The sequence below is a fragment of the Oncorhynchus clarkii genome, chromosome 5 (assembly GCF_045791955.1).
Source record: "Oncorhynchus clarkii lewisi isolate Uvic-CL-2024 chromosome 5, UVic_Ocla_1.0, whole genome shotgun sequence".
In the NCBI taxonomy this organism is placed as follows: domain Eukaryota; kingdom Metazoa; phylum Chordata; class Actinopteri; order Salmoniformes; family Salmonidae; genus Oncorhynchus; species Oncorhynchus clarkii.
The window spans coordinates 6,475,661-6,489,738 of NC_092151.1; the positions used below are offsets into that span (position 1 = coordinate 6,475,661).

General features: G+C 51.5%; 1 protein-coding gene across 4 annotated transcripts in view; it reads right to left on the reverse strand.

The window, feature by feature from the left end:
• LOC139408272 (WD repeat-containing protein 7) overlaps positions 1 to 14,078 on the reverse strand; it is a 333,290-nt gene that overhangs the window by 286,368 nt on the left and 32,844 nt on the right. For all 4 annotated transcript variants that reach the window (XM_071151971.1, XM_071151970.1, XM_071151969.1 and 1 more), the window contains 2 exons: positions 12,415 to 12,635; positions 1,663 to 1,858 (listed from right to left, as the gene is read on the reverse strand). In XM_071151971.1, coding sequence (XP_071008072.1) covers positions 1,663 to 1,858; positions 12,415 to 12,635 — 417 coding nt within the window. The remainder of the gene's footprint in view (positions 1 to 1,662; positions 1,859 to 12,414; positions 12,636 to 14,078) is intronic.

Sequence of the window (14,078 nt, forward strand, 5' to 3'; positions counted from 1 at the left end):
TTTTAAGAGAGTGCTGCGTTGCTTTACAAATGCTAAACATGCGGCTTTGTATATAGGGGGCAGGACGGAAGAAACGAATGCTTCAGACAATCTATTATTCAACCTGGGAAAGGGTGTGTGTTTGTGTGATCTTCACTGAGCAAAAACATTGCGAAGTGAGGGGAAGAACACAAGGTTGGAGCTACCCTGGTAGTTTTTTTTAAGTCGGTCGTCGTCGGGAGGAGGGACAGAAGAGACTCGATGTCTACTGGGTGACGAGCTTCTTCCTCCTCCCCCTTCTTCCTCACATCGGCACACAGGGTCACACCACTGCGTAGAAATATAATCATATTATATTGTGCATTTGGTTTGCTAGATGGCAAGTTGGGAAGAACAGGCGTCTTTGGTTCCAGCAGAGACATTCGATGCCCTCCTGGATACCGACTCGTGTTCCTTAATAAAAAAAATACAAAAAAATGACTTCCTGTAATACTGGAGACCCCGGTATGGTACAGAAACAGAATGGACATAAGGACCCTACTGGTTTCTAGTAATGGCCACACAGTGTGTGCATCCCAAATGGAGCCCTATTCCCTATGTAGTTCCCTATGGGCACTGGTAAAAAGTAGGAAACAGGGCGCCCTCAGTAGGGAACAGGGCGCCCTCAGTAGGGAACAGGGCGCCCTCAGTAGGGAACAGGGCGCCACAGTAGGAAACAAGGTGCCACAGTAGGGAACAAGGTGCCACAGTAGGGAACAAGGTGCCACAGTAGGGAACAAGGTGCCACAGTAGGAAACAGGGTGCCAAAGTAGGAAACAGGGTGCCAAAGTAGGGAACGAGGTAGGCTGTGTGTAGCAGTTAGCGGTTATGATATGAAGATATATATTTTTTTACATTTACTCCTGAGGTACTGACCTGTTGCACCCTCTACAACCACTGATTATTATTTGACCCTGTTGGTCATCTATGAACATCTTGAAGAACGATCTGGCCATAATGGCCATGTACTCAGTGGACAGAACAAACAAAGTCCCCAGCAAACAAATAGTACAGAGTTGAAGAAAAAGCATTTACAAAGTGTAATCAAGCTTGATGTCATGCAATCAGCACCGTTCCATTAGCTACAGAGAATATTGTTGGATTACAAACAGATATTTCATTACAGAAGTTCATAGGCTACCAGAGTGCCGGGGCGGCAGGGTAGCCTAGTGGTTAGAGTGTTGCAAGTCCAAATCCCTGAGCTGACAAGGTACAAATCTGTCTTTCTGCCCCTGAACAGGCAGTTAAACCCACTGTTCCTAGGCCGTCATTGAAAATAAGAATTTGTTCTTAACTGACTTGCCAAGTTAAATAAAGGTTAAATACAAAATATTTAAAATAAAAATAATAGACACCAACAAAACTCCCATTAATCAATGAAATAAACCCTCTGCCATGTAACACATCATTCTGTTTTAATAGTGTGTGTGTGTACATGTATGCGTGTCTCAACGGTGTGTGTGTGCGCGCCAGTCTCTCGTTTGTGTGCGTGTGTGTGTGTGTGTGTGTGTGTGTCTCTCCGTCTCACCTGTGTCCATCTGCCACACACACACTGAGCCATCAAAGCAGCCCACCACCAGGTAGTTCCCCCCTTCCACCAGCTAGTCTCTGTGATAACTCTGTGTGTGTGTGTGTGTGTCTCACCTGTGTCCATCTGCCACACATACACTGAGCCATCAGAGCAGCCCACCACCAGGTAGTCATCACAGGGCCGCCACTTGATGGCCTGGATGGGGAAGAGGTGTCGAGACGCCAGCATGATGCACTTCCTCTCCCGCAGGCTGAGCAGACCCACGGAGTGGTCACTGGCCACAGAGCACACACAGTGCTGAACACGATTCTGTCGGGGGGCCAGAGAGAAGAGAGAGAGCAAATTATCAAGATCCAGAAAAAAGCTGTTCAATTCTACAACCACCTAAAAGAAAGTGATTCCCAAACCTCCCATAACAAAGACATTTCCTACAGAGAGATGAACCTGGAGAAGAGTCCCCTAAGCAAGCTGGTCCTGTGGCTCTGTTCAAACATAAACACACCCCACAGAGCCCCAGGACAGCAACACAATTAAACCAAACCAAATCATGAGAAAACAAAAATAATTATTTTGCACATTGGAAAGACAGAGCAAACTAGAATGCTATTTGGCCCTAAACAGAGAGTACACAGTGGCAGAATACCTGACCTCTGTGGCTGACCCAAACTGAAGGAAAGCTTTGACTATGTACAGACTCAGTGAGCATAGCCTTGCTATTGAGAAAGGTCGCCGTAGGCAGACATGGCTCTCAAGAGAAGACAGGCTATGTGCTCACTGCCCACAAAATGAGGTGGAAACTGAGCTGCACTATGTACAACATTGTATATAGACAGACATTTATGACATTTGTAATGTCTTTGTTATTTTGAAACTTCTGTGAGTGTAATGTTTACTGTTCATTTGTATTGTTTATTTCACTTCTGTATATTATCTACCTCACTTGCTTTGGCAATGTTAACATATGTTTCCCATGCCAATAAAGCACATTGAATTGAATTGAGAGAGAGAGAGAGTTACAGAGTGGTCACACAGCTGAACCAAAGGCTGTTGGGGGCAGAGAGGTGTCGGACAGTCATCAGGCCCAGACCAGAGCTGTGTCGGACAGTCATCAGGCCCAGACCAGAGCGGTGTCGGACAGTCATCAGGCCCAGACCAGAGCGGTGTGGGACAGTCATCAGGCCCAGACCAGAGAGGTGTCGGACAGTCATCAGGCCCAGACCAGAGCGGTGTGGGACAGTCATCAGGCCCAGACCAGAGCGGTGTCGGACAGTCATCAGGCCCAGACCAGAGCGGTGTGGGACAGTCATCAGGCCCAGACCAGAGAGGTGTCGGACAGTCATCAGGCCCAGACCAGAGCGGTGTGGGACAGTCATCAGGCCCAGACCAGAGAGGTGTCGGACAGTCATCAGGCCCAGACCAGAGCGGTGTGGGACAGTCATCAGGCCCAGACCAGAGCGGTGTGGGACAGTCATCAGGCCCAGACCAGAGCGGTGTGGGACAGTCATCAGGCCCAGACCAGAGAGGTGTCGGACAGTCATCAGGCCCAGACCAGAGAGGTGTCGGACAGTCATCAGGCCCAGACCAGAGCGGTGTGGGACAGTCATCAGGCCCAGACCAGAGCGGTGTGGGACAGTCATCAGGCCCAGACCAGAGAGGTGTCGGACAGTCATCAGGCCCAGACCAGAGCGGTGTGGGAAAGTCATCAGGCCCAGACCAGAGAGGTGTGGGACAGTCATCAGGCCCAGACCAGAAAGGTGTGGGACAGTCATCAGGCCCAGAGCAGAGCGGTGTGGGACAGTCATCAGGCCCAGACCAGAGGTGTCGGACAGTCATCAGGTCCCGACCAGAGAGATGTGGGACAGTCATCAGGCCCAGACCAGAGTCAGGTTGTGGTATCAAGGGAAGACAAACATTTGTGTAATGTCAAATCTGTTGTTTCTTTGTGGAAACAAGAGACGGATAAACACCAACATAATTAAGCAAAAAAAATACCTAACATAAAAAAGGTATTGTTGCAGACGATGGACAAGAACAACATACGTCATGACATTTAGAAAGGCTGAATGAATGAATAGGTGAAACACTACTGTCTGACCCTTCAATGGTGTCAATGACAATAGAACGGAACACAAACTCCATCTCCATGGTTACAACAATGAAACGACCTGCTCCATTTGGATTAGTAATGTCATTAACCAATGATCTAAGAGCAAGGCCCTTTTCTCCCCATTTCAACTGGACAGAGGACCTTTAAATGGACTGACATTTCAGGGTAGTGGAGTTGTTGCCGGGGAGAAAAACTTGACAAGGTTTTCATTTTTTCAAGTCAACCGGCAAAAGTTAACTGATGAGAAGGAGGCTGCTCAGGGCCTCCTGAGAGTGAATCACCAGCCACCGCTGCCGTCACACACACAGACAGACACACAGAGAGACAGACCGCCCGCCCGCCCCACAGAGACAGACCGCCCGCCCGCCCCACAGAGACAGACCGCCCGCCCGCCCCACAGAGACAGACCGCCCGCCCGCCCCACAGAGACAGACCGCCCGCCCGCCCCACAGAGACAGACCGACCGCCCGCCCCACAGAGACAGACCGCCCGCCCGCCCCACAGAGACAGACCGCCCGCCCGCCCCACAGAGACAGACCGCCCGCCCGCCCCACAGAGACAGACCGCCCGCCCGCCCCACAGAGACAGACCGCCCGCCCGCCCCACAGAGACAGACCGCCCGCCCGCCCCACAGAGACAGACCGCCCGCCCGCCCCACAGAGACAGACCGCCCGCCCGCCCCACAGAGACAGACCGCCCGCCCGCCCCACAGAGACAGACCGCCCGCCCGCCCCACAGAGACAGACCGCCCGCCCGCCCCACAGAGACAGACCGCCCGCCCGCCCCACAGAGACAGACCGCCCGCCCCACAACACATCTCAGGACACGCACTCGGGCAGGGACACACACTCGGGCAGGGACACACACTCGGGCAGGGACACACACTCGGGCAGGGACACACACTCGGGCAGGGACACACACTCGGGCAGGGACACACACTCGGGCAGGGACACACACTCGGGCAGGGACACACACTCGGGCAGGGACACACACTCGGGCAGGGACACACACTCGGGCAGGGACACACACTCGGGCAGGGACACACACTCGGGCAGGGACACACACTCGGGCAGGGACACACACTCGGGCAGGGACACACACTCGGGCAGGGCACACATACACACTCGGGCACACATACACACTCGGGCACACATACACACTCGGGCACACATACACACTACGGTACAACAGGTGCATGGTACAATGACAGTAAATATCAACCCCCCAAAAAATATTTATCAAGTCTTCAAGAGGGAAGGAGAGATGGAGAAACATACCTACATGTCCCCTAGCAGACCACCAGAGTCCCCCCTAGCAGACCACCAGAGTCCTCCCTAGCAGACCACCAGAGTCCCCCTGTAGCAGACCACCAGAGTCCCCCTGTAGCAGACCACCAGAGTCCCCCCTAGCAGACCACCAGAGTCCCCCCTAGCAGACCACCAGAGTCCCCCTGTAGCAGACCACCAGAGTCCCCCCTAAGCAGACCACCAGAGTCCCCCCTAAGCAGACCACCAGAGTCCCCCCTAAGCAGACCACCAGAGTCCCCCCTAAGCAGACCACCAGATTCCCCCCTAGCAGACCACCCGTGCCCAAGAACACCAAGGTAACCTGTCTAAATGATTGGCTCACTTCAACACCATCATCCCAGACCCTCTCCACTTCCCATGACGTAATCTCTATTGCACTCCACAATGCCCTTTCACACCTTTGTGAGAATGCGGTTCATTGACTACAGCTCAGCGTTCAACACCATAGTGCCCACAAAGCTCATCACTAAGCTAAGGACCCTGGGACTAAACACCTCTCTCTGCAACTGGATCCTGGACTTCCTGACGGGCCGCCCCCAGGTGGTAAGGGTAGGTAACACATCCGCCACGCTGATCCTCAACACGGGGGCCCCTCAGGGGTGCGTGCTCAGTAGAGGTCGACCGGTTAAATGGAATGGCCACTTAATTAAGGCCGATTTCAAGTTCATAACAAATCGGAAATCGCCATTTTTGGACACCATTTTTATTTATTTTTTTACACCTTTATTTAACCTTTATTTAACTAGGCAAGTCAGTTAAGAACACATTCTTATTTACAATGACGGCCTAGGAACGGTGGGTTAACTGCCTCGTTCAGGGGCAGAACGACAGATTTTCACCTTGTCAGCTCAGGGGATCCAATCTTGCAACCTTACGGTTAACTAGTCCAACGCAATAACGACCTGCCTCTCTCTCGTTGCAGGAGACTGACTGCCTGTTACGCGAATGCAGTAAGCCAAGGTAAGTTGCTAGCTAGCATTAAACTTAAAACAATCAATCATAATCACTAGTTAACTACACATGGTTGATGATATTACTAGATATTATCTAGCGTGTCCTGCTGACTGAGCATTCAACTATCTAAGTATCTGACTGAGCGGTGGTAGGCAGAAGCAGGCGCGTAAACATTCATTCAAACAGCACTTTTGTGCATTTTGCCAGCAGCTCTTCGTTGTGCGTCAAGCATTGCACTGTTTATGACTTCAAGCATATCAACTCCCGAGATGAGGCTGGTGTGACCGAAGTGAAATGGCTGGCTATTTAGCGCACGCTAATAGCGTTTCAAACGTCACTCGCTCTGAGCCTTTCTTCTACCAACACTTTGTTTTTGTATCATTTAAACCAAATTGAACATGTTTCATTATTTATTTGAGGCTAAATTGATTTTGATGTATTATATTAAGTTAAAATAAGTGTAATTTATTTTAGAATAAGTGTAATAATTGTCATTATTAAATTTTTTTTTTTTAAATGGTCGATTAATCTGCTTTTTTGGTCCTCCAATAAATTGGCATTGAAAATTAATAATCGGTCGACCTCTAATTCTTAGTCCCCTCCTGTACTCCCATGACTGCGTGGCCAAACACGACTCCAACACCATCATTGAGTTCGCCAACGACAACAGTGGAAGGCCTGATTACCAACAACGATGAGACATCCTATTGGGAGGAGGTCAGGCAAGGACAACAACAACCTCTCCCTCTCCGGCAAGACAAAGGAGCTGATTGTGGACTACAGGAAAAGGCGGGGCCGAACAGGCTCCTATTAACATCGACGGGGCTGTAGTGGAGCGGGTCGAGAGTTTCAAGTTCCTTGGTGTCCACATCACCAACAAACTATCATGGTCCAAACACACCGACCCCCTCAGGAGACTGAAAAGATTTGGCACGGGCCCTCAGATCCTCAAAAAGTCTTACAGAATCTTGACTGGCTGCATCCCCGCTTGGAATGGCAACTGATTTGCATTTGACCACAATCAAAATGGCTACCTGGACTACCTGCAATTATCCATTGTTGCATTAACTCTTTTGCACTGACTCTTCACACACACACACACACACACACACACACACACGCACACGCACACGCACACGCACACGCTGCTGCTACTGTCTATCCTGTTGCCTAGTCACTTTACCCCCACATACATGAACATATCTACCTCAATTACCTCCAACCCCTACACACCAACTTGGTACTGGTACTCCCTGTATATAGCCATGTTATTGTCTACATCCTGTATATAGCCATGTTATTGTCTACTTCCTGTATATAGCCATGTTATTGTCAACTTCCTGTATATAGTCATGTTATTGTCTACTTCCTGTATATAGCCATGTTATTGTCTACTTCCTGTATATAGCCATGTTATTGTCTATTTTATCTTATCTTTAACTCTGCATTGTTTGAAAATGGCCCGTAAGTAAGCATTTCACTGTTAGTCGGAGGGAGGTAGGGAGAGACGGGGGGAGGTAGGGAGAGACGGAGGGAGGTAGGGAGAGACGGAGGGAGGTAGGGAGAGACAGAGGGGGGTAGGGAGAGACAGAGGGGGGTAGGGAGAGACAGAGGGGGGTAGGGAGAGACAGAGGGGGGTAGGGAGAGACAGAGGGGGGTAGGGAGAGACAGAGGGGGGTAGGGAGAGACAGAGGGAGGTAGGGAGAGACGGAGGGAGGTAGGGAGAGACGGAGGGAGGTAGGGAGAGACGGAGGGAGGTAGGGAGAGACGGAGGGAGGTAGGGAGAGACGGAGGGAGGTAGGGAGAGACGGAGGGAGGTAGGGAGAGACGGAGGGAGGTAGGGAGAGACGGAGGGAGGTAGGGAGAGACGGAGGGAGGTAGGGAGAGACGGAGGGAGGTAGGGAGAGACGGAGGGAGGTAGGGAGAGACGGAGGGAGGTAGGGAGAGACGGAGGGAGGTAGGGAGAGACGGAGGGAGGTAGGGAGAGACGGAGGGAGGTAGGGAGAGGAACTGAAAGCAGACTAAATGGTGATGAGCGCTGACAGGCAATGTTCTGAGTGTTGATGTAGTGGCATAGGAAACCTTGACCATGAGAGAGATGAGAGATGAGGGGGTGAGGGAAGGAAGGAGAGGAGAGCGGGGGATGTCGGGAATACAAGGACACATCACTCTTCATCACTCTTCATCACAGTCGTCCCTCCTGCCTCCACCGGCTGCTGCCGCAGCTGCAGGGCAATTACCCATCCACCCCACACCACTCGACGCCACACCAGGCTAGAGAGCCGATTTATCGGTGGACCGATATGATCCTTTCACCCACGTATCTGTATCAGCTTTTTCAATCCACCGAACAAGGACCGATGTAAGACGCAGAGAAAACGCTTGAGGAAACGAGCCGTTCTTCATAGAATAGGACTTTGATTCTTGTATTTCTTTATTTGTCCTGGAGAGGTAAGCCTGGACAGCCATCTTGCCTTGGCACTCTACAGCAAGACTGGACACTATCAGCATTGATGTACGGGGCTGTTATTTGTCAGGGACTGGTCCAAATTCAAGATTCACCACCCACATCTATCCAGCTAACTAGCTGTGTGAGTGCACTTGATGCCGTTCACCGCGGGTGAGTGCATTCCGAAATCTTTGCGACATCGCTACACTTAACCTCACCCCTCGGGGCTAACGCGAACCTCACCCCTCGGGGCTAACGCGAACCTCACCCCTCGGGCAACGCGAACCTCACCCCTCGGGCAACGCGAACCTCACCCCTCGGGCAACGCGAACCTCACCCCTCGGGCAACGCGAACCTCACCCCTCGGGCAACGCGAACCTCACCCCTCGGGCAACGCGAACCTCACCCCTCGGGCAACGCGAACCTCACCCCTCGGGCAACGCGAACCTCACCCCTCGGGCAACGCGAACCTCACCCCTCGGGCAACGCGAACCTCACCCCTCGGGCAACGCGAACCTCACCCCTCGGGCAACGCGAACCTCACCCCTCGGGCAACGCGAACCTCACCCCTCGGGCAACGCGAACCTCACCCCTCGGGCAACGCGAACCTCACCCCTCGGGCAACGCGAACCTCACCCCTCGGGCAACGCGAACCTCACCCCTCGGGCAACGCGAACCTCACCCCTCGGGCAACGCGAACCTCACCCCTCGGGCAACGCGAACCTCACCCCTCGGGCAACGCGAACCTCACCCCTCGGGCAACGCGAACCTCACCCCTCGGGCAACGCGAACCTCACCCCTCGGGCAACGCGAACCTCACCCCTCGGGCAACGCGAACCTCACCCCTCGGGCAACGCGAACCTCACCCCTCGGGCAACGCGAACCTCACCCCTCGGGCAACGCGAACCTCACCCCTCGGGCAACGCGAACCTCACCCCTCGGGCAACGCGAACCTCACCCCTCGGGCAACGCGAACCTCACCCCTCGGGCAACGCGAACCTCACCCCTCGGGCAACGCGAACCTCACCCCTCGGGCAACGCGAACCTCACCCCTCGGGCAACGCGAACCTCACCCCTCGGGCAACGCGAACCTCACCCCTCGGGCAACGCGAACCTCACCCCTCGGGCAACGCGAACCTCACCCCTCGGGCAACGCGAACCTCACCCCTCGGGCAACGCGAACCTCACCCCTCGGGCAACGCGAACCTCACCCCTCGGGCAACGCGAACCTCACCCCTCGGGCAACGCGAACCTCACCCCTCGGGCAACGCGAACCTCACCCCTCGGGCAACGCGAACCTCACCCCTCGGGCAACGCGAACCTCACCCCTCGGGCAACGCGAACCTCACCCCTCGGGCAACGCGAACCTCACCCCTCGGGCAACGCGAACCTCACCCCTCGGGCAACGCGAACCTCACCCCTCGGGCAACGCGAACCTCACCCCTCGGGCAACGCGAACCTCACCCCTCGGGCAACGCGAACCTCACCCCTCGGGCAACGCGAACCTCACCCCTCGGGCAACGCGAACCTCACCCCTCGGGCAACGCGAACCTCACCCCTCGGGCAACGCGAACCTCACCCCTCGGGCAACGCGAACCTCACCCCTCGGGCAACGCGAACCTCACCCCTCGGGCAACGCGAACCTCACCCCTCGGGCAACGCGAACCTCACCCCTCGGGCAACGCGAACCTCACCCCTCGGGCAACGCGAACCTCACCCCTCGGGCAACGCGAACCTCACCCCTCGGGCAACGCGAACCTCACCCCTCGGGCAACGCGAACCTCACCCCTCGGGCAACGCGAACCTCACCCCTCGGGCAACGCGAACCTCACCCCTCGGGCAACGCGAACCTCACCCCTCGGGCAACGCGAACCTCACCCCTCGGGCAACGCGAACCTCACCCCTCGGGCAACGCGAACCTCACCCCTCGGGCAACGCGAACCTCACCCCTCGGGCAACGCGAACCTCACCCCTCGGGCAACGCGAACCTCACCCCTCGGGCAACGCGAACCTCACCCCTCGGGCAACGCGAACCTCACCCCTCGGGCAACGCGAACCTCACCCCTCGGGCAACGCGAACCTCACCCCTCGGGCAACGCGAACCTCACCCCTCGGGCAACGCGAACCTCACCCCTCGGGCAACGCGAACCTCACCCCTCGGGCAACGCGAACCTCACCCCTCGGGCAACGCGAACCTCACCCCTCGGGCAACGCGAACCTCACCCCTCGGGCAACGCGAACTTTAACCCTTACCGTAGCCATTTTAAAAAGTCAACTTCAGTGGGATCCCGGATAGCAAGGACCGGTCACTGAGGCAACGCTCGGGGCAAAAGTCAACGCTGTGAATTTTACAATGGATGTCTTTCCTTTCAAGTGACAACTACGAGAATTCAGCAGCTACAGCCCAACAACAATCCATGAAAACACAGCTAAAACACAAATACATTTCAACTACGAGAATTCAGCAGCTACAACCCATGAAAACACAGCTAGAACACCAACACATTTCAACTACGAGAATTCAGCAGCTACAACCCATGAAAACACAGCTGGAACACCAATACATTTCAACTACGAGAATTCAGCAGCTACAACCCATGAAAACACAGCTAGAACACCAACACATTTCAACTACGAGAATTCAGCAGCTACAGCTAAAACACCAATACATTTCAACTACGAGAATTCAGCAGCTACAGCCCTACAACAACCCATGAAAACACAGCTAAAACACCAATACATTGAAAATATGTCTTCAGAGGAAAGTTTATTCCTGGAATGAGCGCAGTTTATTCTCCTTTCACGAGATTAACACCGTTAGTCCTAAATATTATGCGGCGCTTAAATTAATGTTCTTTCCTCAAAATGTAAGAAATTAGATTTTTCAGCATCTTAGTAGGCAATATTAAACACAATCTATAAAGATGTTTTAAATGTTTGTTTATGTTTTATTACAGCTATAAAAATGGACCTATCGGTAGACACAGTATATTGGTTATCAGTGAAGATTTCCACTTTAAAAATCAGAATCAGATCCAAAAATCAAATATCAGTTGGGCTCCACACCTCAGCAGGGGCCTGGGTTATACTGTATCCAGCTAACACACACCTCACCAGGGTTATACTGTATCCAGCTAACACACACCTCACCAGGGTTATACTGAATCCAACTAACACACACCTCACCAGGGTCACACTGTATCCAACTAACACACCTCACCACTCCTCACATCCAGCTAGCACACGTCAAGGCCATTGTACTGTACAAGGACTAGAGTCTGTATCCAGGGCTAAGAGCAGGGCTAGAATGACAGTGGGAAGTGTATGGATGGAAATACAGAGAGCCTTTAACAACGCAGGAGAAGACTGCTGCTCAGGGTCATGTTCATCAACCAATCAGCTTGGATGTACTAAGGAGGACGAGGAGGAGGAGCCAGACAGGCACAGGTAACTCCCCAAAAGGGATTATGGATCCCTCCATCTCGCCAGCCTCGCTCTCTCTCTCTCACGTTATCAATTAAATGTCCCGCTCCTGAAGTATCGACGTGCTTTAAAGCAGCTGCATAACTAAACAGGTCATTAAGAGCAGAAGAGACACCTTTACTTACAGTGTGGACCTCATGTAATGGACACCAAGTTGGTACCTGTCATTCAGACAGACACAGACAGGATAGAAGGAGAATACAAGGCTGCTGAGGGTGGGGTAGATGGATGGAGGCTGTGTGGGTGTCTGTGCATGTTTGCGTGTGTGTGTGTGTGACAGGCCTCTCCACTTTTCTTAAGAAGAAGCAGGAGGCATCATTGAGTGAGATCAGAGGGCAGGACTAGAATCAACGATCACTCTGAGGCCTCACCTCTCTACGCTGGAAAATCCACTACAGTCTTTTTTTTTATAAATCTATTAAAAAATGGATTTTTTATATTTTTTTTAACCATATTTTCATAACAGTCCCACCCACAAGAAAATAGACTGATGAAAGAGTGAGGGCTGGGGAAGAGAAATCAAAAACAAACTCCCTTCACTTCTACACGTGTGAACAGTACTCACGCTGCAGTTCTCAGGCGGGACCAGGATCTGTGTGATCTCTCCCCCGTGGACACAGAAGACGTGCTTCATCTCCCCAGTGAAGATGTCCCAGACGATGACGCTGAAGTCCACACCGCCGGAGACCAGGGAGCGCTGGTCGTAGCGAGGGGACACCTGGTGGGGGTACAGCAGGCACGTCACTTTGTTACGGTGACCCCGCAGGGTGCGGTGAGGGGGCCAGCCTGGGAACGAGAGAATACTTTTTTTTATAATGTTGTACATGCTCTTATCCAGAGATACAATCTGTGGTAAAACAATCACCCCCCCCCCCCCCACCCCCCATCTAATACTGTAGACCCTGATGAAACAAACCTTAGAAAATCACAAGATGTATGGGCTGCAGGATACGACTACAGGCTATTGATTATTTGAGAAAGCGGCAAATAAAATATATTGCGCTCTGTTCCTCGCCTCAGGCTGCACAAACTGTTCTCTCAGCAAGTGATCATATTTTCACCCATCAAATCAGACTATTCTCAATTGAATCTAGTCTTACCGAATATGTAAAAATGAGTTTTGATTTGAGAATGGCTCATTATTAACGGGCAGGAACAAGGGGAGGGGAAGGAACACCTGTTATGTGTATACACTGGAATAGAGAATGTAGGCCACTTCCCCCGCGGGTACGTTTTGTAACTCCTATTGGGTAGGTTTACTCTGGTCATTTTGGCTGCGCGACAAGTGATATTAAACCCAAACTCCGTATGCCATGGACTCTCCAACCGTGTTTCTGCAGCGACCCAGTGAATCGTTTGGGAAACCAAGTTAAATCTGTTCGGGAACATAACACAGTGAAAATGCCTTTCACAAGAAAACACATTTCATTAAAAACTGTTGACAGCCCCTCTCTCTCTCTACGCGCTGGAGAAAGCAGTGAGAGAGGAGATGGAAACGCTCAGTGATAATCTCTGTTTGAAAAAGGTCATGTGTCAGACTATTAATAACTATGAATATAGAAACAAAAAAAGCCCCTATTACCAGGCTATTCAAATTCACTATAATTGTAGGCAAATCATAACGCTTCATTTAGGCTAGGCCGAATCATAACGTTTAATTTAGGCTAGGCCAAATCATAACGTTTAATTTAGGCTAGGCCAAATCATAACGTTTAATTTTAGGCTAGACCAAATCATAACGTTTAATTTAGGCTAGACCAAATCATAACATTTAATTTAGGCTAGACCAAATCATAACATTTAATTTAGGCTAGACCAAATCATAACATTTAATTTAGGCTAGACCAAATCATAACGTTTAATTTTAGGCTAGACCAAATCATAACGTTTAATTTTAGGCTAGACCAAATCATAACGTTTAATTTAGGCTAGACCAAATCATAACGTTTAATTTAGGCTAGACCAAATCATAACGTTTAATTTTAGGCTACACCAAATGACGTACCAAAGATAGTGGTTTTAAGCTAACACACTTTTCCGCCAGCTGTTTATTATGTATTGTATAAGGTCACAATCATTATTTTAAAATCTGGATATTTTGGGGGGGGGGGGGGAGCTTGGCCTCATTTATATATATATATATATATATAGGTCTACGTTTATGCATGAACTCATCCCCTTAGAAAGCACTGTCCATTTCATTGTGTTTGGTTTCGAAACAACCACCAC